General features: G+C 48.4%; 2 protein-coding genes across 2 annotated transcripts; one reads left to right on the top strand and one right to left on the bottom strand.

Moving 5' to 3' along the window:
- Positions 1–5,127: 5,127 nt before the first annotated feature.
- EV420DRAFT_1474859 (uncharacterized protein) lies at positions 5,128–6,606 on the bottom strand (the record flags this gene model as incomplete). Its single annotated transcript, XM_060469247.1, has 3 exons — positions 5,128–5,590; positions 5,619–6,282; positions 6,336–6,606. The coding sequence occupies 3 exons, from the start codon at positions 6,604–6,606 to the stop codon at positions 5,128–5,130; spliced, it is 1,398 nt and encodes a 465-aa protein (XP_060336880.1).
- A 5,186-nt stretch (positions 6,607–11,792) lies between these two features.
- EV420DRAFT_1261279 (uncharacterized protein) lies at positions 11,793–11,987 on the top strand (the record flags this gene model as incomplete). The annotated part of the gene is made up of 1 exon (XM_060467058.1): positions 11,793–11,987. A coding segment is annotated over one exon (195 nt), but the record flags the coding sequence as incomplete, so codon positions are not given.
- Positions 11,988–24,226: the final 12,239 nt, after the last annotated feature.

The raw sequence follows: 24,226 nt of genomic DNA, 5'->3' as shown, positions 1-24,226 counted from the left end.
CTCCGTCCCTTCCGAACGTGGCTTTGAAGGGGGAAAGTCTGGTGGCCAAATGCTGCCAGTTGTTGTGGGTGAAAGCGGTGAGGGGTAGCCACTCACTCCAGTCGTCCTGTCGGTACGAGATGAAAATCCTCAGGTACTTTTCGACCTCTTGATTGGCCCTCTCCATCTGACCATCCATCTGTGGGTGGTACGCCGTTGATGGGTTGCCTTGGATGCCTAGTAGTCGGTACAGTTCCTTGGTGAATTTTGCAATGAACTGTGGCCCCTGGTCCGAGATGATCTTGGCAGGTATATGCCCATACTTGCACACTACTTTGTCTCTCAGAATCTTTGCCCACCCCTTTGCTGACAATTCCTTGGAACAGGGGATGGGGATGAGTGTTTTGGAGCATCGGTCGATGATGTTGAGGATCACGTTGTGACCGTTCAATTCTGGTAGGTCGGTGATTAGGTCCATGGTGATAATGTCCCATGGTTTGTCCAGGATTTCATTAGGGTACAGTGGTGCACTCTTTGCATGGGTGGAGGTCTTGGTGTGTTGGCAGACTTCGCATCCCTGTACATACGCTTCCATGTCCTTCCGCATTTTCAGCCACCAGTAGTTGTGCAGCACTAACTCTTTTGTCTTTTCTATCCCTGGATGTCCTGGGAGTATGTGATCGTGATGTCAGGCTATCACTTCTCCATGTAACATGGGGTCACGAGGAATGTAGATACAATTGTTGTGGATTAGCAGTCCCTCTTCCCTCATAATTCCCTCATCATGGTTGAGGGATGTGGCTATGCCTTGGTCCCACATATGTGGGTCCACCGTCGCTCTGCGAATTCGCATTTGGATTTCCTCTTCCAATGGCATTTCCAATGCTCGGAAATGTTCCGGGGTGAGGACGACTATATTTTGGTTGTTGTCCTTCTCTTGCTTGTGGTCAGCTCGGTGACTGAGGAGGTCGGCCTTCTTGTTGGACATTCCTGGTTTGTGATGTAGGCTGAAGTGGTACTCGGCTAGCTCAGTGACCCACCTGGCCTGTCAGCAGTTTAGTTTCTGGGGTTTCTGGAAGTATTGCAAGTTCTGGTGATTGCTCCAGATCTTGAAGTCCCGCTGGGCTCCCAACAGGTAGTGCCGCCACTCGGACAGGGCTAGCATTATGGCCAGTAGTTCTTTGTCGTATATCTCATAGTTATGCTCTGTGGTCATGAGTGCCTTAGAGAGGAATGCCAGTGGTCTCCAGCGCCCCCTCTCGTCTTCCTGAGATAATACTGCTCCAATGGCCCCGTCGCTGGAATCTGCCTCAAGTCGGAAAGATTTGGTGATGTCAGCCATCCCCAATACTACTCCCCTCATGAAGCATTGCTTGATCTCGAGGAATGCTTCATGCTGCGCCTTTCCCCATTCCCATGGTACTTTGCCCGTTAGACATGTGAGTGGTCACACTTTATCGCTGTAGTGCTTGATGAAGCACCAGTAGAAATTGGTGAACCCAAGGAATGACTGTAGTTCCTGCTTCTTGGTAGGCTCCGGCCACTCCATGATACCTGCGATCTTGACGGGATCCATGCATACACTCCCTTTGCTAATGATCATGCCTAGGTACTCCACTTCGAGTGCCTTGAATTCGCACTTTGATGCTTTCAGGAATAGTCTGTGCTCACGTAAGAGCTGCAGTACTCATCTGGTTACCTGGCGGTGTTCGGTGAGGGTCTTGGTGAAGATGAGGATATCATCAAGGTATACTGTAACCTTTCTTTCAGTGATCAATTCCTTGAATATGTCATTCATCATCCATTGGAACGTGGCTGAGGAGTTGGTAAGTCCGAAGAACATGACCAGGGATTCGAACAGCCCCTGATTGGTGCAGAATGTGGCTTTCCACTCGTCTCCTTCCTGGATCCTAACGTTGTTGTATCCCCATCGTACATCCAGCTTGGTGAAGTATTGGGCTCCCTGAAGTTGGTCCATCAGCTCCTCTATGAGTGGTAAGGGGTACTGGTTCTTGATCATCATTTTGTTGAGCTTTCGGTAGTCCTGAACGGGCCTTAACTTTCCATCTTTCTTCTTGACGAAGAAGAACAGCGAAGCCATTGGGGATTTAGATGGGCGGATCCTTCCACTGTCCAGGTTTTCGGCAAGAAATGCGTCGAGCTCCTTCTGCTCTTGCGGGTTGAGCAGGTATACCTTGCAGTCTAGGCTGGCCTTCGCATTGGGAATCAATTCGATCGCATGATCCCAGGGTTTGTGTGGGGGTAGGTCATTGAAGTTTTCTTTTGTGAAGACATCATAGTAATCTTGGTAGTCTACCAGTACGATTTCTTCGAACGTGCGATCCGGCTTTTCTCGGTTGGCTTGAGTGGCCAGATCGTTAGATTGTGTCCCTGTGGCCCAGAGATGTACCTCGCGCTCCATGTCAACCATCAGGATTCGGTCACCTTCCTTGTACTCTGTCCAACATAGGGAGTCTTCATCTGGTAGATGGAATGGTATCGGTCTACAGTCACACCATGCTAAGGTTACTGCCCTGGTGGTCCAGTCGATTATCGGGTTATGCCGTTGTAGCCAGTCATACCCTAGGAATAGGGGTGTGGTTCCCAGGTCTACTATGGCTAATTAGATGCATTCCTCATGGTCCCTGATTACTAGTCGAACTTCTGCATACTCCATGATATCCCTGCCTTTGTTGCGAGTGCCATCTGCGTTGTACACCGGGGTGGGACACGCAGTCAGTCATAATTGAAGGTCGTGGTTCTGGGCCCATGTTTGGTCTATGGTGCTCCTGGTGCACCCACTATCCACCAGGGCCGTTACTTGATAGGGGGTTCATGTGTCCAATGTCTCTAACCATAGTTTGATGGTTACATGGCGCCCTTTGCCTCTGCATATGTACTGTGGAGGGGCCCATAGCTCCTCTAGTTCGTCTAGCCCCTGGGTTGCTCAGTCCTGGCTCTCCCCTTCTTCCTCCATGAGACGCCAAATGGTCTCTGCCACCACTTCCTTGGCTTTCGATGGGTGTACCCATCGTTTCAGTATCTCCTTCTGTTCCCCTAGGGTTCATGCATTCTTCAACCCCCTACGTACCCACTCTGGCCTGTCCTGATGTGGGTGGTAGGCTTGTGGACACTTGGTTCCCATGCGCCGAGGGTACTCCATGATTTTGGCTCAGGTCTTCTCCTCAGCATATGCTTCCTTTGGATGCAGGTAGCTGTAGTTGTCGTCCTCATTGGGTATTTCTTCAATGGTGACTGGTCAGTGGGGCAATGCTTGCGATGGCATTTGGTCATCAGGCCATGATGGACCCTGGGGCAGGATTTGGTCACTCTTCATGGTTTTGCAAGGGTCGACCCTGGTTGAGGCAGCCATGCATTGTGAATGCTGTTTTGCTGCCGCACATGCATCCCATGCTACTCCAGTCTGTTCATCAATTGGCTTACCGGGTTTCCCGCTGGCTTGGGTTTGGGGTTCAGTGCTGATACAGGTGGTGGTAATCCCCTGTACACCTGGTTTCAGCAAGGCTGGGGGTCTCTCTTCTGCTTTAGAACAGTTCGGCACTGGGTCCGCTGGGCCTCGAGTACTGCCGTTGGCCTCCTCCCTTGCCTCACCTGGGCTCCAGGTCCCGTAGATTCCAGGAGTCACCTTGTGCCGATATGGCCTCAGCCTGTCTGTCAGACCCAAGGGTCCTAGGGGTTCATTGTCCAAAGGACGGCAGCAATCCCCTTCTATGCCATTCTTGCTGTGTGATTCTGACTTAGTTTCTGTAGTATTTAATGGCAATGGGGGTATATTCGAATGCACTGAAGTACACACATAGCTGATAGAAACTGAAGTCCTTGCTGACGTGACTGAATCACTTACTTCCTCGTCAGCTCGTCTTTTACCTCCTCAACCTGCATGGAATCGGTCAAGTCTTCTGGTCGGTTGGGGTCATCTAGCATCGCGTGAATCATTGATTTGGATAGTTTGTACTGCCCGGCCTTAGGGTTAGGTTTCGGCTTGATCTTCCATTTGGATGGGTCGGGATCGCACTTATTGTCCCTCACCATGTGGCCTGGGCCACCATACTGAAAGCATAGTCCATCCTTCTTCAGGTGGTCCACCTCCATTGGGAGTCCCTGGCCTCTGTATGTGGATCTGGTGGCATCCTTCCTATGGTCGATTGTGCCCGGATTACTAGCCTTTGGGGTTGCCACCTTTGGGGTTGGCCATTTATCTCCTTCTTCGGCTTGGTGGACGTGGTAGTTTTCATCGATCCGCTTTACCCTTCACTTCCATTCTTCATAGTTATGGGGCCGATTGTTATCCCCATGCATGATGATGTCCTTCATCCAAGTATGGATGGCCTTCTTTACTGTATCCGTCATTTCTTCCTCATTCCCAAACTTTTCAGCTTCAATGATGAGCATCTCAAAGTCTTGGAAGAATTCAATGGCGTTTTTGTAGTTCGATTGTCATAATGCCTTCCATTTGACTTTCTTTAGCTCAATTTCAGCCACCTCTCTGAACCTTTCTCGTAGCTCTGCGTCGAAGTTGGGCCAGGTGGGGTACCGGGTGTGGCGATGTACAGAGTCGTACAGGTGCTCTCTTTTCTGTATCCACCACTCTAACGTCTTCCCTTCCATCAGTGAGGTAGCGAACACTATTCTGGATGGTGCATACCCCCTGGTGCTCATTGGAAATTTTCTGGGAAATATATTGAAGTAGTCTTTGCACCTGGATAAGAACCTTTTCACGTCACTAGAAGCTCCAGTAAATGAGGCTGGGGTCTTCATCATTTTGGGCCTAACGGCTCCCCATGGAAGTTCGCCTGATTCTAATTCCCATGGTTCCAGGTTATCCGGTGGGGGTCCTGGCAGTTCAGGGGGTAGTTCCAGGTCTACTAACTCCGGTAGCGACCATAGTTCGTAGTCGTGATGCAGGTTGTATGGTGGCATGGGAGGTGACAGGGGAGGCAGTGGAGCTCGCTTCGGACAAGTTGCCTTTGTGTGCTGGGATGGCTGCTCGACGGGGTTTTCCGCTTCCTGTTCTTCTTCGTCTGCCAGCATTCTCCCCAATAGTCTGCTTCTCAGAGGTAGAGTGGGTTCAGGTTCCCGAGGAATCACTGCCCAATGGTACGGTGGGTAGCTTCTTTGTTCGAACGGTCATAATACATCCGCCTTGTCATTATGTAACTGGTTCCATAGCTTCGCAGCATGGTAGTGTACCTCATCCTCGTATATTGCATTCCTAACCATATTCGGTAGCTGTGGTTGGTACATTAATTTAGTGGCTTCTGTGATGATCCATGACCCCTCATTGGCCAGGGATCCCTTCTGCCATTCCAGTAGCTCTTCCCAATCCATCTCAATCACTGCCTTCTTCCTTGCAGGGTTCGGGGGTTGATCGGGGATAGGGCGTGGACTCCTCTGTGTCTGGCTCTGCGATCCAGTAGCGGTAGTCGGTGAGGGCAGCATGCTCCCATGGGTACCAGCAGTTCCAGATCCTGGTCTGAGTATCTCTAGGCCAGAAATAGAGGGGCTGGTCCTTGGGTCATGGTAGTAGGGGGAGTTCTTGTCTCTCTGGTACGTGGGCGCCTCCCCTTCATGCAAGGGCCCAATTTCAGTTCTGTATTCCCTGGGTGAAGTCCTGGAACCTTCTATAGAGTACGTCCCACTCCGAATGGACTGGGTTGTCGAAGAAGAAGTTGGCCAATTCTGGCTCAGCTCCATACTCTCTGAGGGTCCACTTGACGTATGATACAAGGGGCTCAGGGGTCTCCCAGTCCCTTCTTCGGTCTTCAGCAATGGCTTGAAGCCAGTGGCATATATCTCCATGGCACTCTCCATAGGGGCTGAGGTGGTGGTCAGCAAGCTCATCTCGGACTGCGTACAGGTTGTGTTCTTTGTTGTCAGTGACCCAGGAGTTGTAGGGGTCTGAGATGTCAGATCCTGTACTTCTCCTGGTCACAGCGTTGCTTCTCCCAGTGGTGATGCTGAGGTCTGGATAGCCAGGGATAGTGGGTGAGTCTGGGTACTGGAGATCGAACTCTGGTCTCTCCCCATCCTCGAGTGGGGGGAGCTGGTTGGCTTGGTGCCATGTGTCCATGAGCGCCCAGTCATGCTGGTAGGTGTCAAACTCTTCTGGCTCAGGGATCTCGTCGGGGTCAGGGGCGCAGGGGGAGAATCTGTGGTAGGCCATAATAGCTTCTTCCCTGCCGCTTGTCCTAAGGTAGAGGCAGGTGGAATGGGGACGAGTTCCTGGGCCAATGATGACTCCTCCTGTGCTGGGGTCAATCCTTGTTTCAGCAATCCCGTATTCTTCATCCAAGGGGTCCGCAGATGCCTGAAGAACCCTGTCTGTGAGGACTCACTGCTCCCTTCTGTCGGCGTCGTCTTGCTCTTCGACTCCACCAACCCAAACCTCTCCTTCCAGGTCTTCTTCGTCTCACTGGACTGGGATGTCGGTGTGGACATCCTCGTCCCTTGATGCTGCAGCGCTGTGCTGGAATCGGAAGGTGCTGGCGTTTCGATAGTGGAATGGGGTGTGTCTAGGTTGTCCGTTGAGCCTGTAGTATACTCTCCCGGGAGCAGGGGTCTGCGGGACTCTGGCATGGTGTCATCACTTGTACCAGAGGTATCCATATAGGAAGCAGAATACCAGTATGATGATAGCGGTTAGGAGACTGGCGAAGACGTTAAAGGTGTTAGACACTGTACTGCTCATAGGTGAAGTTCACTGTCATGGTTGACAATGAAGGTCCTTGAGAGAAGCTTTGGCTAAATGTGATCCACTAGTACGACAAACAAGGTCAAACTTGTGATGTGACTTGCACTTTGGTCAAGCGTACAATGAGCAGGCTCAAGTAGTCTGATAGCGAATGACTTAGACAGCCTAGCCGAGGGCGATAGAGTCGATAACTAGGTATATAAACCTTAGCCAAAGCTGGGGCTTAAGGCCACAGCTTGGCTTGTTTAAATACAGGAGTGTAGTTCTAAAAATGGTACTAATGAGTCCACATATCGTATGATGAGCTGGCAGCATAGTCCGAATAGAAGTATAGAGGCGATGTCCAGGCATCATAGTACTAAGCATGTATGAGTCAATAGGATATGAAGTAAGGAAAGAAGTAGGAATTAAAGGGAAATCCATAATAGCAATTATTTCTAATGTGATCCAACTATACTTCAGTATCTCAAAGAGTTTCTCTTATTCTCAATGCTTCTAGTGAAGCTAAGCTTTCTCAAATGAATTCCTAAGTCTAGGAACTTTTACAGGAAGGTTGTTCACTGGCATGACACAACCTTCAAGATAGATTCAAGTTAAAATACACAAGGGACACTGATCCTGACAGAAACAGAGACAATACACATTGAAACAATAGTGAGCTCACTAAAAGAATACCACAGGCAAGCACTTCAGACTTAGTCCACTCACTACACAACTATATGTAGAAGTTCTCCAACTAACTCCAGCAGATTATCTCAACTCAAGAACACTTCAGAAGCACTCAGAGACATATTCAGAAATGGAACTTTGAACAGAACTGACACAGAACAGACTGGAACAGAACAAAACTCAGATTTTCACTTCAACACATTCTCTGAACAGACTTATCACACTTAACAGAACAGAAACAGCATCACTGATTCATATTCACTCTGACCAAGTTCTCAAAAGTCTTATCAAAAGGGTATCTTGTATTTCTCTGAGTGAGCTCACTAATTCTATGCAAAGCTTGAAGTCACAAACTGATCCTTTGTCACAGCACTGCCTTCAACATGTGTGCTGGAACTTGGGAGCTTAAAACTTGCTTCTATCTACTAGGGCTGGCCTACTTATACTACAGAGAATTAGAATTACAAACATTGCACAGTACCCAGACTCCTACATGCATAGTCAACTGCCACCACCATCTTACTGAGCATCTAAGTTGGACTCTCCAGTTTTAGTCTCTTTTCTATAGTGAGCCTGCTAAATGTGTGCCAAAAGGTGCTCTCCTAACATCTGCAGGCTTGTTCTCTGATGACCAACAGGTCTAGGTGCATGGAACTATCAGTTCTGGTATATGTCTTTCAAGGCTTCTTGCTTGGATTCACAGAGGCTTCTCATAAATATGGCAACAAATGAGTCTTTGAACAATGGGACTCAGGACAATGGGATTTAGGCTCTTGGATTTCAGCTGAAACCCACTGTCCAAGTTTGTGCTAGTGATATCTGTCATCTTGCATAAGAATTTTCCTGGATTTTCAGGCATGATGCATCATAGTTAGTGAGCTCACTAAACATCATCCATCATTAAGCAATCTGAGTTAGTTTCTTAGCTCCCATGATAGTGAGCTCTAGTCTTATCATACAGCAACTGGGTTTATAGTGTGGCCTTCCTGTCAAGCATGTCCATCAGATACAATGCTATGGCTAAGTCCTGTTAATGTTCTCATACTTCTTATGATATAACCAACTATCATCTCCATACATTGCATAGTTTCAGTGCTAATGTGTCCATTTAGTCTGCTGATGAGCCTCAATGCTCTGTACACTCAGAATTTATGAATTTTGCATTATAATAAATGTCTTGTCCACTTAGCCGACTTTCTCTAAGTAGTGATGACACTGGCTTAGCTAAAGTGGACAAGCTAACTGAGCTGAGCTGCCATTTTCTGAGCCACACTCAAAACCCTAGCTCAAAGCTTTGTGCTGCTCAGCTTCTTATTCTAGCAGCTTGATTTCAGCTTAAGCTAAGCTGAGAGCTTGTTTTCTAATTGGGATGCTGACATGTTTCTTCTCCCTCCCATCATCACTACCTTCATAGAGTACATGCTCTGACAGCAGGGGCCTCTGCTTTGGTCTTCATCTTCACAGACATATATCTAAAGACTATTCTCATGCTAATATAGCCAGTTTCACCAAAACCTGAGTGATTATGATTAGATTTTCTGACCTTTTTGCTAGATAACTGCTAGATTGATCTTCAAGATATCATCTTCAACATTTCTGGAGTATTTATCTCATATATCCTCACCCTGGAGCCTTAAATCATCAGAGCATTGACAATACTGAAGCTTGAAGACCCAAAAAGTGGTAAATGAAAGGATATAGCAGACTGGCTGTCCGACTTCACATCCTCTTTGCTTATGTGATGTCTCTAGCTAGCAACACTGTCTATTCCAGTGCCACTGTCTCAATGTTTAGCAATAGTCAATGTCTGTGTTTTCACTGGCAGCAAAAACCTGACCAAATTTTCTACAAAATTCTCTGCTGTGTTTGTATAAAAACCTATGGACATTCTTTGACTTAGCACCAGCATATGATGGCACCACACCATACAGGAACTAATACGATACCCCCTCATGAAGGTGTTCTTGAGGTTGAAGGCTTTGAAATAGAGGGTATGTGTTGCAACTGGATCTTGATACCATTTAGCTGATATAGCTATGGATGAGGATCAACATAGCAGGTCCTAGGTAAAGTAAAAGAATGGCTGTGGCTTCACTAAAACAAGGTTTGGGCTTGCACTTACTAGTCCTGAATGCTGCTCATGATTATGTAGCAGCAACACTGAAACAACCAACACAGGGCAAGACAACTTCAAACAGCTTTAAGCCCCAATTATCACAGCCTATAAACAAGCAAGGTCCTTCAGATATATTATGCTGGATGGTACCTTAAGAGTGCATCTGATTCCTAGTTTGCAGAACCTCATTCTAAAACTTGTGCAATAGGGAAGAGTCATAAAAAAGGAGGAGTAAAGGCATCAACAGATGTAGTCACCGAAGGATCTGAAGGTAGCCCCTGTCATGGTCAACCACATCACCAAGAAGACCCTCCCGAGCTTGCAAAACCAGATGCCTGAGTGTGTAGACCTGTGTCTCAACATACATAAAACAGTCTCTTGAACAAAAAATGGTTTAACACATATATTAGGCATAACAACTGTACAGGATGATGATGATGAATTAAATCCCTTTGCATCTACCCTTCCACCTTCATCACCACACATACTTGAGAGTCCATATGACTTTGTCTCACCACTGTCAACTCCCTCCCATTCACATTCTGCTTCACCACTCTCTTGTTGATCTGCAAATGGTGCGATAACATATAGGTTTGTTTATTTTGAGGAGCCATCTATCACACCATCATTACCAGAGGATTCACTCTCATCACTATTGCCTTTGTTGGCATCACCTCTGTCATCTCCTGCATCAGTATTGGTGTCACCTCTATCATCAGCAAAGGAGTACCATGATGCAGACAATGTGTGGCTATTTTACATAGAAGGTGATCACCAGATTTGTAAACTATATTGGTGAGTATGACTCCTTGTACTATTATGGGTTATGGCTTGTGACAGACTCAGCACTTCGATCAAGGGCAATGAGACAAAAGCTGCTGAGAAGTTTTGGAAAGCAAATAGTATAACAATGCTCTCAGGTGCCTTATGTAGTGACACTTCATCTATTCCAAAATTCTCTCATGATGCATTTATCAATGCTATCATTGAATGGATTATTGCCAATGATCAGGTATGTAATTTTATCGCATGACTATATAACATGTACTGACTTTTTCTGAGTCAATCAATGTTATCAAGTGCCCACAACTCTGCCAAATATTTTTCATGCTTCGTGACAAACTAAATGATACAGATATTCTGCACTGTACATTTATATAGACTCAGGTTATTGAGACATGGGAGAGGTATATTCAAACCCTCAAGGGAGAAATGGAGGCAAGTCTTCATTTTCTTTGTTTCATTGTGATTTTAATTCTCTGGCAACTTCAGCATTCTATGAGTAGCATCTCCCTTACTATAGATCTCTCTGATGACCTTAACTTAGTGAACTACATGGCTGTCACTGCACACTGGATGGAGCCTGTTGGTGTTGATGCTAATGGCTATACAACTGTTTGTCTATGTTCTGACCTTATTGGGTATCATTGCATTCCTGGTCACCATGAGGGTGAACATCTCTCTGCAGCTGTTCTCTACACCACTGATTGTGTTGGCATTACAAGTAAAGATCGCAAGCATCAACTGAAGGTAGGAAAACTGTTATGCCAGAACATCTAAGCATTGACTCTCTATAACTTGGTTGGATTATGATGGATAACACAGCTAATAACAGGACATTTATGGTTTTTCTAGAATAAGATTTACTGTGCCATGGATTTTGTTTCTGCACTGTTGAGAAGCGAATAAGGTAAATAATTTTAAATCTCATAATATCTCATGTTGACTCAACTCTAGATGTTTTGCCCATATTATGAATCTTGCTGCAAAGGCAGTTATATCTGCTATTACAGCCTTGAACACTGTTCTTCTGGAAGATATGTATGTATTCAGAATGTTAAGGATGATCTTTATCTGCATTTCAGAGAGCATAGACATTATCCAGGATTCTGTAACTGCTGTTAGGGCTCTTGTATGTGTGGTGAGATTGAGCATCCTTTTGTCTTGGATAAAATTGAACTTATTGGAGTAGATTTGGGGATCATCACTCCACCGACACAGTTTTTTGTTGGTTCTCAAGACACTTGATAAAAAAGTGCTTCAACTAGTTCTTGATGTTGATATTCAGTGGTTATCAACTGATATAATGATTGAGCATGCAATTGAACTCTAGGAGGTAAGAGACCATATTTGTATTATACTTATTGCTTATCAATCATTAAGGAATTGAAGTATTCTTGGATAAGAGGGATTTCACTGATCTTCATAGGTATCAACTCTCTGAAGAGGAATGGAAAGCATTGAATATTATCCATCAGATTTTGGCAGTACATACACATCTTTTCTCAGCATAACTCTGGTTAATTGCCTTGCTAAGTGCCACATGCATTTCAACAAAAGTTATCAGCTGACAAGACTCTGACTCTCTCATTGGCAATTCCAAGTTTCCAATGTATGATACAAATCTGGCAGAATATGAAGGAGACCTTCCCTCCAGCAGCATCAGCCCTTGATGATGGACTTGCCAAACTTGAGACCTACTGTGAGCAACTGGATGTTGTTCCAGCATAGACACTAGTAACAAGTATGTTAATGTGACAAGCTCCTTTGTGATATACTGATTATATCACTTCAATCCTCAACCTTAATGCAAAACTATAATGGTTCAGTCATCACATGCCAGCAGAGGAGGATGAGGCTTAGCGATTATTTTTATACAAGGTTTGTCTTGAGCACTCCTTGTTTCTTTTTCTAATATGTACTGTATAGCTTCAAGAGTACCAGTCTTTAACCTCAATCCCATCAACACCTGCACAGTCGCAAATATCAGATCCACATAGAAGTCACTGGGTAGATGATCTACTTGGTGACAATCTCTTTGATACTGTAATGCATCCACAAAGTCTCAAGGCTGAAGTTAATGCCTACTTATTTGACGTCAAGACTAGTCATGATATTGTAAAATATTGGCAGGTAAGCTTGTATGTCTAGGTTCTTCAACATCTCATTGCTCATCAGTTTTAGGATAATCAACTTATTTATCCAACAATATTTGTGATGGCTATGAACATTCTCCCGATTCAGAGAACATCAGTACCTTGCAAACATGTCTTTTTCTCAGGAAAGAAAACTGCTACAGTATGATGGAACCAGCTATCACCCAAGTTGATGGAAGCTCTTCAGATGTTGAAGTGTGCTTTGAAATGGGGTCAATTTCTTAACTTTACAGAAGGAACATCTAAGGAGGCTGAAGTTATTGCTTTATAAGCTTTACTTGCAGAGCAGGATAGAGTATCAGAGGATGTAACTGCTTTTATTAAGCAGCTTTGCACTGCAAATTAAAATTTACATTTTCATTACTTATTTTGGTATCAAGCACAGCACTTAGCAGAAGCTGAGCTGAGCTGACAAATTTATACACAGCTTGGCCCAGCTAAAAGCTATATAAGAGCATAATCTGGGAAAAGCTGACTGGAGCTGAGTTTAGCCAAGCAGCGGCAACACTATCCCTAAGTCAACAATTACAATCATGGCAGTACCCACTTTTACTGCCAAATACCCTTCCCAGCTCGTATTCTGCATCAATATGCATCACTTCATTAATGCTGCCAGACACTTGATTGCAGATCTCATGGAATTAAGATTATCATTGATTGCTCAGCACAGCCATCGCTAACATCAGCATCAAGCATCACTTAATAGAATACTGCAGTCAAAATACCTATTCCACAGCAAAAGACTTAATACCATGACCTCTCCTCCCACTTTACTAAGGCTGTTATAATGCCAAGACAATGCTGCATGCATCTACTTCAGTGCACTAGCTTCAATGTACTTTGCCACAGCAACACAGCAGCCCAAAAGTCCATATGTCAGCAGAATTCTTTCTAATCAATAAGTCTATACATAGTAAAACCATGTGGGTGCTGTTACTTTAGAACTCTGAGAGCATGTGTTTTGCATCATTTCTTACTAATTGATGTACTAAAGACTTACTAAGGACTTATTTCAAGTATTCTAATTTTATTCCACACTTGTAGTATAAAAGCTAGTGTAGTAGTAATTTTGGAAAACAAGTAACTAGGTTGCTACAACTACTATCTCTTGTACCCACTAGGAGACAGACAATAACAACATAGTCACTCTGAGTTATACTCTCTGTTACGGCTTTTCTTCTAATGGTATTGGTGTACACTCATATTGCACCAATACATGGAATTTCATGTCCACAACTCACTTTTATCTTTTATTCCACCAGCACCATTTTACTTTCAGCAGCCAGCATTGTTTAACCAGCTTTTACTTTCTACATTGCCATTATTTTACCCCAGTTCAGCTCAGTACAGTTATGTCCCCATGTGGACACAGATTAAAATCATTATTGCCATCAGCAGTGTCTGTCACAGAATTTTGGTCAACAATATAGGATTGTCAGTCATGGCATTTGGTATCTTGCTGTCAGTTTCAGAATAGGATAGTCTCCATATAGACTCAGGATCAGGATCTGTTTTGTTTTACCACAGTTAACCTCGGTCCAGTTTTAGTTTTCATCATTGCTTAGTTCCCTTTATCATTTTCTGCCACTAGTTTCCTCTTCATATTTCTGCCAGCCAGTCTCTTTCTGTTTTACTGCCAGTTTCTTGACTACAGTCTTCATCTATTGCTGTCATGGTATTTGTTATCTTGCACACAGTATTTCTTTTTGACAGCATTTTCTCTCATTCCGCTAACATCACCCATGGCATTTACTAGTCAATTGCTGCCACTTCATTCATGGCTTGCTGGTATTTCCAGTTATACTAGATTCTGTTTCTTCTCATATATCAAGACCCTTCCTGGTGAAGAGGTGTTACAGTTTATTCATTTCTTTTCCTTTTCCTTCGTATTACTCAACCTGATTACTCGCTTGCGATCATGACAGACGCATTCTCACAGTACTATTTTTAGTTTACCAACGTGTATTTAAGTAGAGCCTCAGCTGGTCTAAACCCCAGCTTCGGCTAAGGTTTAATCTACCTAACATCGAACTCCGTCCTTCGTGACTATCTGTCCCATCAACTTTCATCGCCTTTGACTTGCTAGAGTGTCTCCTACCGAAGTGCGAGTAGGGATCCTAGTACGATCTAAGTCGATAGAGTTAGTGGCTAACATTTAGCCGAAGCTCGTCCTACGTTGCTCAGCGCCACGTCAGCGAACGAACGCTGCCCAACGATCTCGAAACATTGCATTCCCTAGTTAGACCGAACTGGTCGCTAGCGGCACTTTGACGCTTCATCGGTGCCATCTACCTTTCAGAACATCAACATTTATCTCTTCATTATCCTTCTCGTGGTAGCCGATTGGATTCTTCCACTCGTACTACCCGACCCAATCCTTACTGCCGTCCTTATAGTCCTCGTGACTACCCTTTTCGTTCTAGTGACCATCCCAGCACCACTACTAGCAGCTCTGCTCGTAGTGGCATACGTTGGTCTCCTACGAATCTAAAAAACACGAACCTCTTCTCCCTACTCTTTCGACTCGCTTCTTTGTTAACGATCCTGTTGTTAACATTAACGAGCACCTCCGAAACCAGCGAAATTCTGTTGATGAACGGCTCAAACTACGAGACCGACCTCAGCCTAATTATCGCGATCCTTATTGTCCTAACCATATTGGCTGTCTATCAGCTTGCATGGTCACTCGTCGACTTACACCAAGGATAGATCCACTTACGGATGCCCTGGTCCGACGCCATTCCCGCCGTCTTCGCGACTTTTATACTCTTTTTCTTGTCCATTATTTTGTACTGACTACACCGCTGTTTCCGACAACAGAGGCGAGTCCGTGCACAACTCCTGTTTCACTATGTTCCCAGCACTCCCGCTTACCCTCCACCAATAATCCACATCCCCACAGCGTCTCAACAGACGATACAAGATGTCGAATCCAACGCCTCCAGGGAACCTGGAGGATCCCTCTACGGATCGTCGCGACCCAGCTCGCGATACTCAGGATTGAGCACCGACTCCTACAGAAGCGCTACCAACGAGTCAGTCGACTCAGTCAACATCACCGATACCAGGGGCGTACTCCTCGACAGAGGAGACTCGCCCGTACCAGGTCTCTTCGACCAGTCTCCAGTCCAAGGCGAGCCAGGTGCCGACCGAAACCGAAGACAAGACACCAGGCCTCTGGATGAGGGCGAAGAAAGCCCTGACACCGAGTACGAAGGGGACGAGCTCAGTGAGTGGGAGAGGACTAGACTCGACGACCTCTACCCGAACACGGAGGAAGATGCAACCTATACCGGAGACAACTACAGCGGAAGGTCAGGGACAAGGTGGACAGATGCAGTCTGGCAAAGCGAGAGCAGGAGATACAGAGTCGCCCAGGAGGACGACTACGACAGTGATTCCAGAGAGCTTGGCCTTGGGGCCTCCACCACAACTACCGCCAGTGCAGATGGAACAAGATCCATTCTTCCAAACTGGCCGACGAACAGAGGCCCTCCAATCGGCTGGCACCCCAGCACCGGCTGGGTCTATGCAGAGCCCGGGGAAGAAACTCCTATGGCCCGAGTCCCATCCCCGAGGAGCCTCCCTGTCCCTGAGCACTCAGAGACCCCAACGCCCGCTCCCGCCGTCGCCAGGGCTGAGCCGACGGATCAGCAGCTCTGGGAGGAGTTCCCGAGCTACAGTCCGGAGGAGCTTGGAACAATTGCCGGGGCCGGAGACCTCGCCCCTGTCCCCTTTACACCATCGGTTGCGGGGCGAGCATTCGCTGACCCCGTCCCTATCCTCCAGCGTCCATGGACGCTACTCTACCACACGCTCGTCGAGTCGCTCGAGCTCCCTCGAGATGCCCGGGAGTCCCCAGAAGTCGAGGCCCGAATGGACCGAGCAAGAGCGGCAGACTTACGCACCCGACGTGCCGAGATCGCCGCCCTCCTCGGGCCCGACGGTTTCTATGACCTTCCCGTCGAACCTGATGCCACCCACGCCGAAGTCGAGAACCGACAACGAGCCGCCGCCCTCCGATACTCCGGGCGCGCGGAATGAGCCGGAACCGATCTCGAGGCCTGACGAAGGGCCTGGCAGGCCTACGAGTCAGAGATCAGCGACCCCGACTCCGACCTCAGAAGGTGGAAGAGGAACAAGGAGATCGACCGACTTGCCCGAGAGAGGAAGGAGGCAAAGGATGCCGAGTCGACCACCAAACAGTTCCCTCGAGGCAGAGGTGATGGAGGCGGTCCGGGCGATCCTGGTCAGACCCACGGCTCCCCTACCAACAATCTTTAACATGCTACCGTGGCAAGGCTTATACGAAATAATGATGGAGGATATGGAGAAGGACTCCCAGTGGCTCCTCACGGAGGCGGGAGAAGACTACTTATACGCGAAGTCCATGGGGGACGTATACCTCATGAAAAACATCCTAGAAGTGGAGACGTGGCACAGGGCTGCCATGGTATGGAATCAAGTGCACCCGATGCCCAACAATGGGGTTGCGAACCCTACCGCTGACCTCAGCCGATGCCCAACCTGCTCGAAACGGAAACGTTTTGGGCAGGCACGGGGCCCGACGATGACGAAATGGATGATCCGGGCGCTGGACCCTCGGACAAAGGGAAAAAGTCTACGGTCCCGCCTCAACCGCCATCCCAACCGCCGCGCCAACCCACGTACCCGGGCGATTACCCTCCGCCCGGGGAAAACTATCGGTTGCGGTCACTACCGAGACCCCCGAATCCTCCAGTACCACCTAGGGCACCGTCGCCCCCGGATCCAATACCACCGTGGACGTTAGCATCGGGAAAGGACAACAACCCCTGGAATGACGTGAAGCCCAAATTAATCACGCAGCCTGAATACTTCACAGGGGAAGCCACGGACATCAATCGCTTCCTCCACCATTGTGAAATGTATTTCCAGGTGTTCCCGCTGCACTTCACCATGAATGACCAGGGCCAAAACCCCTACCGTATAACCTTCGTGCAGGGGTACTTACGGGACAAGGCCAAGGAGTGGTGGGGTGACCAATACTATCGATACCGGGATGAGCAGGGGCATTGGAGGTTCCCCACATGGGCCAAATTCTCCCATGACCTCTCAACAGAGTTCCGAGAAGTAGCAGAACTCGCGATCTGGAAGGCGGAGTGGAAGAAGGTCCGGCAGTCGGAATTCAAGTCCGCGGTCGAGTTCTTCGCCAGATTTGAACGATTAGCCCACAAGTGCAGGGAGTTTGGTGACGAGAAACAGATGTTCAAAGCAGTAGAAGCAGCAATCAGGCCGACGGTGCGCAAGATGGTTATGCATGGGGACAACGAGCGCCCCACAACCTACGCACAGTGGAAGGCGCGAATCCTAAGGATCGACGCCAACTACCGGTATGACGTGGCCCAGGGCCTCGCCAGTAAGACCTCCCCGAACCAAGGCGGCTCGGGTCGAGGCAATCAAAACCAATTGAAAGGGAGTGGCCCTAGTGGCGATAAGAAGGACGCCACAGGGACTACGTATGGAGGCGCAGGTCAGCCGATGGAGATCGATAAGCTCCAGTCCGACAAGCGGTGCTTCAAGTGTGGGAATACCGGGTGGAGCTGAACCCATAAATGCCCGACGGACAAGGCGAAGTGGCTCCCCGTCAAACTCCCACCTCGCAAAAAGCCCAACATCGCTCGCCTCCGCCAACTGCTCGCTGAAGCCGAAAAGGAAGAATTAGGAAAGGACACGAAGGTCGAGGAAGTGAAGGAGGAGAAGTCGTCAAAAGACGAGCCGGCGTCGAAATAAGCGATTCGACAGCGTCGGCTAAGGACTTAGTTTCTACGGGTGCGCGCTCATGTACTTCTAGTCGGACTTATACTACGTATGTAGGTACTCCGTTTGAACAATATACCAATCTATTCACCGCGTTACCAGTTGAAGAAACTAAGGATGAAGAATCGCAGAATGCCAATGGCATAGGAGGGGATTTCCGCTGTCCTACGCAGCCAGCGATGGACAATGAACCCCTAGGGGCCGGTCCACCTCAGACACCCCCGCCTGACCGAACGGGGAAAGTTCTGGAGAACCCAGCGAGCGCCTCAGGTCAGGACAAGATGGACGCCAGACGTGGTGGTCGTCGCCCCGGCAGGGAGAATCGGCCGACGGCTCCGACAGGTGGGCCTTCCTGCCAACATGTAGGCCAGGTTGTTCCTCCTGTCAATGGCGGAAAAGCAGCTGAGGCCGGGAACCAAGGGGACCACCTACATTTAGTAGTGGCCTCATCCGCAAACGATGCTGACCCCCTTGGGGAGCCAATACGTGTGCGTCTGCCTAGGGCTTCCGAGAGTACCGCCGGCGTTAGGAATGAGGATAAGTATAGGATTACAGTGGAGGTTACAACGCCGAGCACAAGCGCCCTTGGCCAGGGCTGAACACAGGGCAGCGAGCCCTCCTCCACCAACTCGATGGAAGGTGACCAAGTGCCGCCGAGGGGCCTTATCGACCGGCCCGGTGACCAACTGCCACCTCGAGGCAAGAAACCCCAAGTTTCGTTGGAAGAAGTAGAGGACGAAGAAGCCCATTTACGGTCCGACATTCCGACTGTCGAACGGAAGGGGAAGTCCCCTATGACCCCCGAGCCTACATCAAAGCATGAGGATCGGAAACCCGTCCCGGATACGTACTACGAACCCTTCGGTCTGCACTGGACCCGAAGAGCACTACGACTTGCTACCAATGAGTCGGTCGCCTTCGCCACTCTCAACCGATGGATACACCCTCGCCATACGGGAGAAGTGACGGTGGAACTGTGGGAGGCGCTCAAGGAGCAACCCGAGACCGCCACGGAAGCCAGGAGTAAATGGGAGTGGATGGAGGATCTCACGAAACTGCCCATGTACATACGAGGGAGAAAAGGGTGCAATGTATCAATTACCGTGCAGCTGGAAACCTTAGACACACGAGAGGTGCATTCAGTAAAGGCGCTAGTGGATAGCGGGGCCACCGGTAGTTCCATAGACCGCACCTGGGCCCAGCGCCATGCCCTTAATCTCAAAAAGGCGGCCCGGCCGGTCCCGGTTTATAACGCCGATGGTACTCGGAATAAGGGCGGTGACATCACTGAATATGCCGAGGTACGGCTACGCATTGGGGATCACGTGGAGCGGATCGAACTAGCTGTGGTGGATCTAGGTACTACCTCCCTGTTTCTCGGACACGACTGGCTGCAGAGACATAACCCCCTAATCGACTGGGATACTGGGGCAGTCACCTTGGCCCATTGCGCCTGCCGCAAGATTCCGTTTTCTCTTCCCGACACGGACCCTACGTCCAGATGGGACGAGTATGAAGAAGGGGACACCATCTTGGTTATTGACTTCGAGGAGGCATTTCATGTACGAGCCATGGGTACTAAAGCCAATGAATTAGCCACCCGTGCCCATGCTGGTAAAGAGGCAAAGACCTTTGAGGAGGTAGTACCAGCCGAATACAGGGAGTTCGAAGATGTCTTTGCGAAAGAAAACTTCGACGAACTGCCCTCGTGGAAACCGTGGGACCACGCCATTGAGCTAATCCCCAACGCCAATGCCAACCTGGACTGCAAAGTCTATCCCCTTAACCCTGCGGAACAAGAGGAACTAGATAAGTTTTTAGACGAAAACTTATCCACCGGACGCATTCAGGCATCCAAATCCCCGATGGCATCCCCGTTCTTCTTTGTCAAAAAGAAGGACGGTAAACTCCGCCCAGTTCAGGACTACCGTAAACTCAATGAAATGACCATCAAGAATCGGTACCCGTTACCCCTCATTGGAGAGCTTATGGATCGGTTGAAGAAAGCCAAATACTTCACCAAGCTGGACGTACGGTGGGGGTACAACAATGTCAGGATAAAGCAGGGGGACGAGTGGAAGGCCGCTTTTCGAACCAATCGCGGCCTTTATGAACCGCTAGTAATGTTCTTCGGGCTCACGAATTCACCGGCTACTTTTCAGTGGATGATGAACGACATATTCAAGGACCTCATCACCGCTGGAGAAGTATCGGTCTACCTTGATGACATACTTATCGCCTCCAAAACCAAGGAGGACCATAGGTGCATAGTACGAGAGGTACTCCGAATCCTCCGCGAAAACAAGCTCTTCCTCAAGGCGGAGAAATGCGAATTCGAAGTAGAGGAAACAGAATACTTGGGCGTACTCATCAGCGAGGGGAAAATCCGCATGGATCCCGTGAAAATCGCTGGTCTTCTAGAGTGGCCCGTACCGACAAAGAAGCAGGAACTACAGTCCTTCTTGGGCTTCTGTAACTTTTACCGACGGTTCATCCGCGATTATAGCAAGCACGTTAAACCCCTCATGACCCTCACGGGGAAGGTAGAATGGAGGTGGGGCGAGGCCCAACAAGTGGCGTTCGAAAAGATTAAAGAGTTATTCCGCGAGGATGTAGTCCTGGCCATTCCGCTGGACGAAGGGAAATTCTGAGTAGAGGCGGACTCTAGTGAGGGAGCGATAGGTGCGGTATTATCCCAGTGGCAAGAAGAGAAGTGGTGGCCGGTGGCCTTCCTTTCCAAAGCCCTGTCGGTCACAGAACGCAATTATGAGATTTATGACAAGGAACTCCTTGCCATCATGATTGCGTTGGAAGAATGGCGACAATACCTCATGGGGGCTCGGGAAAATTTCGAGATCTGGACGGATCACTCCAATCTTCAATACTTTCGGAAACCCCAAAAACTCAATCGACGACAAGCTCGGTGGGTAACTGAACTGGCCGAATACCAGTTCACCCTACACCACAAACCTGGGGCCCAGAATCGTAAGGCTGACTTACTATCCAGGCGTGCAGATCACGATCAGGGGAAGGATGACAACCAGGACGTGACCGTCCTGAAGCCGGCTCACTTCCGCGCCCTTATCATGCCCACCATAGAGGAACTACACGAAAAGATCAGAGTAGCCACTCATGACCCGCGCAAGTGGGACCGAGGCATCTCCAACTCCCTTAACCACGAAAAAGGGATCTCACGAGACCAAGGATTGCTGTGGTATGATGGACGCATTTACGTACCCAGAGACAGTTGGCTGCGGGGTGAAGTCATCGCCTTATGCCATGATCACATAACGGCGGGACACCCAGGGATAGAGAAGACGAAGGAGCTCATTTTGCGGGACTATTGGTGGCCTCGAATGCGCTCAGAGGTAGAAGCCTATATAAGAGGGTGCGAGGTTTGCCAAAGGACCAAGGCGGATCGTCGCCCCAAAAGGGCGCCCCTCCACCCGAACGAGGTCCCGAATCGACCATGGACGCATGTCTCAGTGGACATGATTACAAAGCTCCCCGACTCAAAAGGGAACAATTCCATCCTCGTTCTGGTCGACAGGTTCTCTAAAACTATCATACCCATTGCGTGCACCGAGGAGCTGTCGTCCCTAGGCTTTGCCAAAATCTTACGGGACTACATCTATGTACCGTACGGCGTGATGCCAGAAAAGGTCATCTCGGACAGGGGTGCCATTTTTGTATCGAAGTTCATGAAAGAATTCTACGTGCTCATTCAGGTGATGGGGAACCCCTCGACGGCCTATCACCCTCAGACGGACAGACAGACAGAGAGGGTCAACCAGGAGATTGAGAAGTACCTCAAAATGTTTGTCAATTACCGCCAAGATGACTGGAGTGAATGGTTACCACTCGCCGCGTTCACTCACAATAATCGGAAACACTCCGCCACAGGCTTCTCACCATACAAGGTAGTCTTTGGACGCAACGGACAAGTTATCAAGACTACCCAACGCCGGGACGCCGTACCGGCCGCATCGAAATTGGTACAGGGGATCCAAGAAGTACAAGAGAAGGCAAAACAGTCCCTCGAGCGAGCGGCTGCGTCGATGAAGAAAACCTATGACAAGCGCAAGGGAAAGGCGTTGGAGTACCAAGCCAGGGACAAGGTGTGGCTAGACTCCACCAACCTGAACCTCCCACGACCGACGAAGAAACTAGGGGATAGGCGAGTAGGGCCCTTCACCATCGTAGCAAAGAAGGGGGCATCAGCTTATGAGCTGAAACTCCCGGCGAAATGGCGAATCCATAATCGATTCAACGAATCCTTACTCACTCCGTATCATGCCCCCGAATTCCCAAATCAGCCGCGCCCCGAACGACCACCCCCGGAGCTAATTGACGATGAAGAGGAATACGAGGTCGAAGAGATAGTAGGAGAAAGGGATCGCGTTGTCAGCCGTGGACAAACCCGCCACACCATTACCAAGTACTTGGTAAAATGGAAGGGATACCCGCCGGAGGAAAACTCATGGGTCAAACGTTCGGACATGGCCAATGCCGAGGAACTCGTTAACAACTACGAGTCACATATCCAGAAGGTATGGTGGACGGTTAACAAACAAGGAAAGACGGTGGGAATTGACGATAATATACCCCGGGATCTCCCTATTCAATATCATGAACCGGACACGCCCTGTGTAACCGATATCATCAGCATTCCATCCTCCCAGTGTACCACGTCAAGACACTCCGAAAAGCTCAACCTGGTAGGGGAAGTAGATGGCTCGGATGCAGGCCGAAATGTGGGACCAGTATCAGTCCCCTCTTCATTCCAAAAATTAATCGTCGATATTTCCGAATCCATGGACAGAGCGCTCCTAGAAAAAAATAAAAAATATATCCAAGATCATCCTAGCAAAGCAGGTTCCATCGTGCCATATCCCCGACACCATCTAGAGCATAAACTCTATGATCCCCGGGTGCGAGACTCCTACCTAAAGAGGCAAAAGCTTGAAATCGAAGCTTCACGACGAGAGGATCGACCATACCAAAATCCTCCCATCCTTCTTGACCCTCTGTCTGACGACGAAACCGACATAAACCTTCTCCAGAAGGTAACGGAGAACTGGAATGACAATGAACGTACCTCAGAGATCGAGTCGTATGAGACAGACGGGGAGGAATCAAATGACTCATTCAGGACGAATGAGTCCTGAAAGCTTATTTATGGTGTAGAAGGGGATTTCCACCGCTCGACCACGAGCATTGAACCCTTAGGGACAGGGAGTCCCGACAGACAGCGAGAGGCCGTACCGGCGCATGGTGGTCCTGGATATCCACGGGTACCAGGATCCAGGTGAAGCTAAGGATGAGGCCGATGGCAGTACTCGAGGCCCAGCGGACCCAATGCTAAACTGTTTTAAAGCAGAAGGGAGACCCTCTTGCTCGCTCATGAGGAAGGAAGGGGACATATTCTCATTCGGGATGAATGAGTCTTAAGGAGGGGGTAATGTTACAGTTTATTCATTTCTTTTCCTTTTCCTTCGTATTACTCAACCTGATTACTCGCTTGCGATCATGACGGACGCATTCTCATAGTACTATTTTTAGTTTACCAACGTGTATTTAAGTAGAGCCTCAGCTGGTCTAAACCCCAGCTTCGGCTAAGGTTTAATCTACCTAACATCGAACTCCGTCCTTCGTGACTATCTGTCCCATCAACTTTCATCGCCTTTGACTTGCTAGAGTGTCTCCTACCGAAGTGTGAGTAGGGATCCTAGTACGATCTAAGTCGATAGAGTTAGTGGCTAACAAGAGGCTGGCTGTGGGCACCTGCGGAATAGTGAGTGGGCTAAAAGGTGAACCTCAAAAACCCACACACACACTCACACAACTACACAAACTACAAACACCCTCATAAGTTCTAGGGGGAGCAATTATTTCTAATGTGATCTGACTATACTTCAGTATCTCGAAGAGTTTCTCTTATTCTCAGTGCTCTTAGCAAAGCTAAGCTTTCTCTAATGAATTCCTAAGTCTAGGAACTTTTACAGGAAGGTTGTT

Source organism: Desarmillaria tabescens (genome assembly GCF_030435595.1).
Source record: "Desarmillaria tabescens strain CCBAS 213 chromosome Unknown EV420scaffold_4, whole genome shotgun sequence".
Classification (NCBI taxonomy): Eukaryota; Fungi; Basidiomycota; class Agaricomycetes; order Agaricales; family Physalacriaceae; genus Desarmillaria; species Desarmillaria tabescens.
The sequence above is the reverse complement of the archived record's forward strand: the minus strand, read 5'-3'. Positions and strand labels throughout refer to the sequence as shown.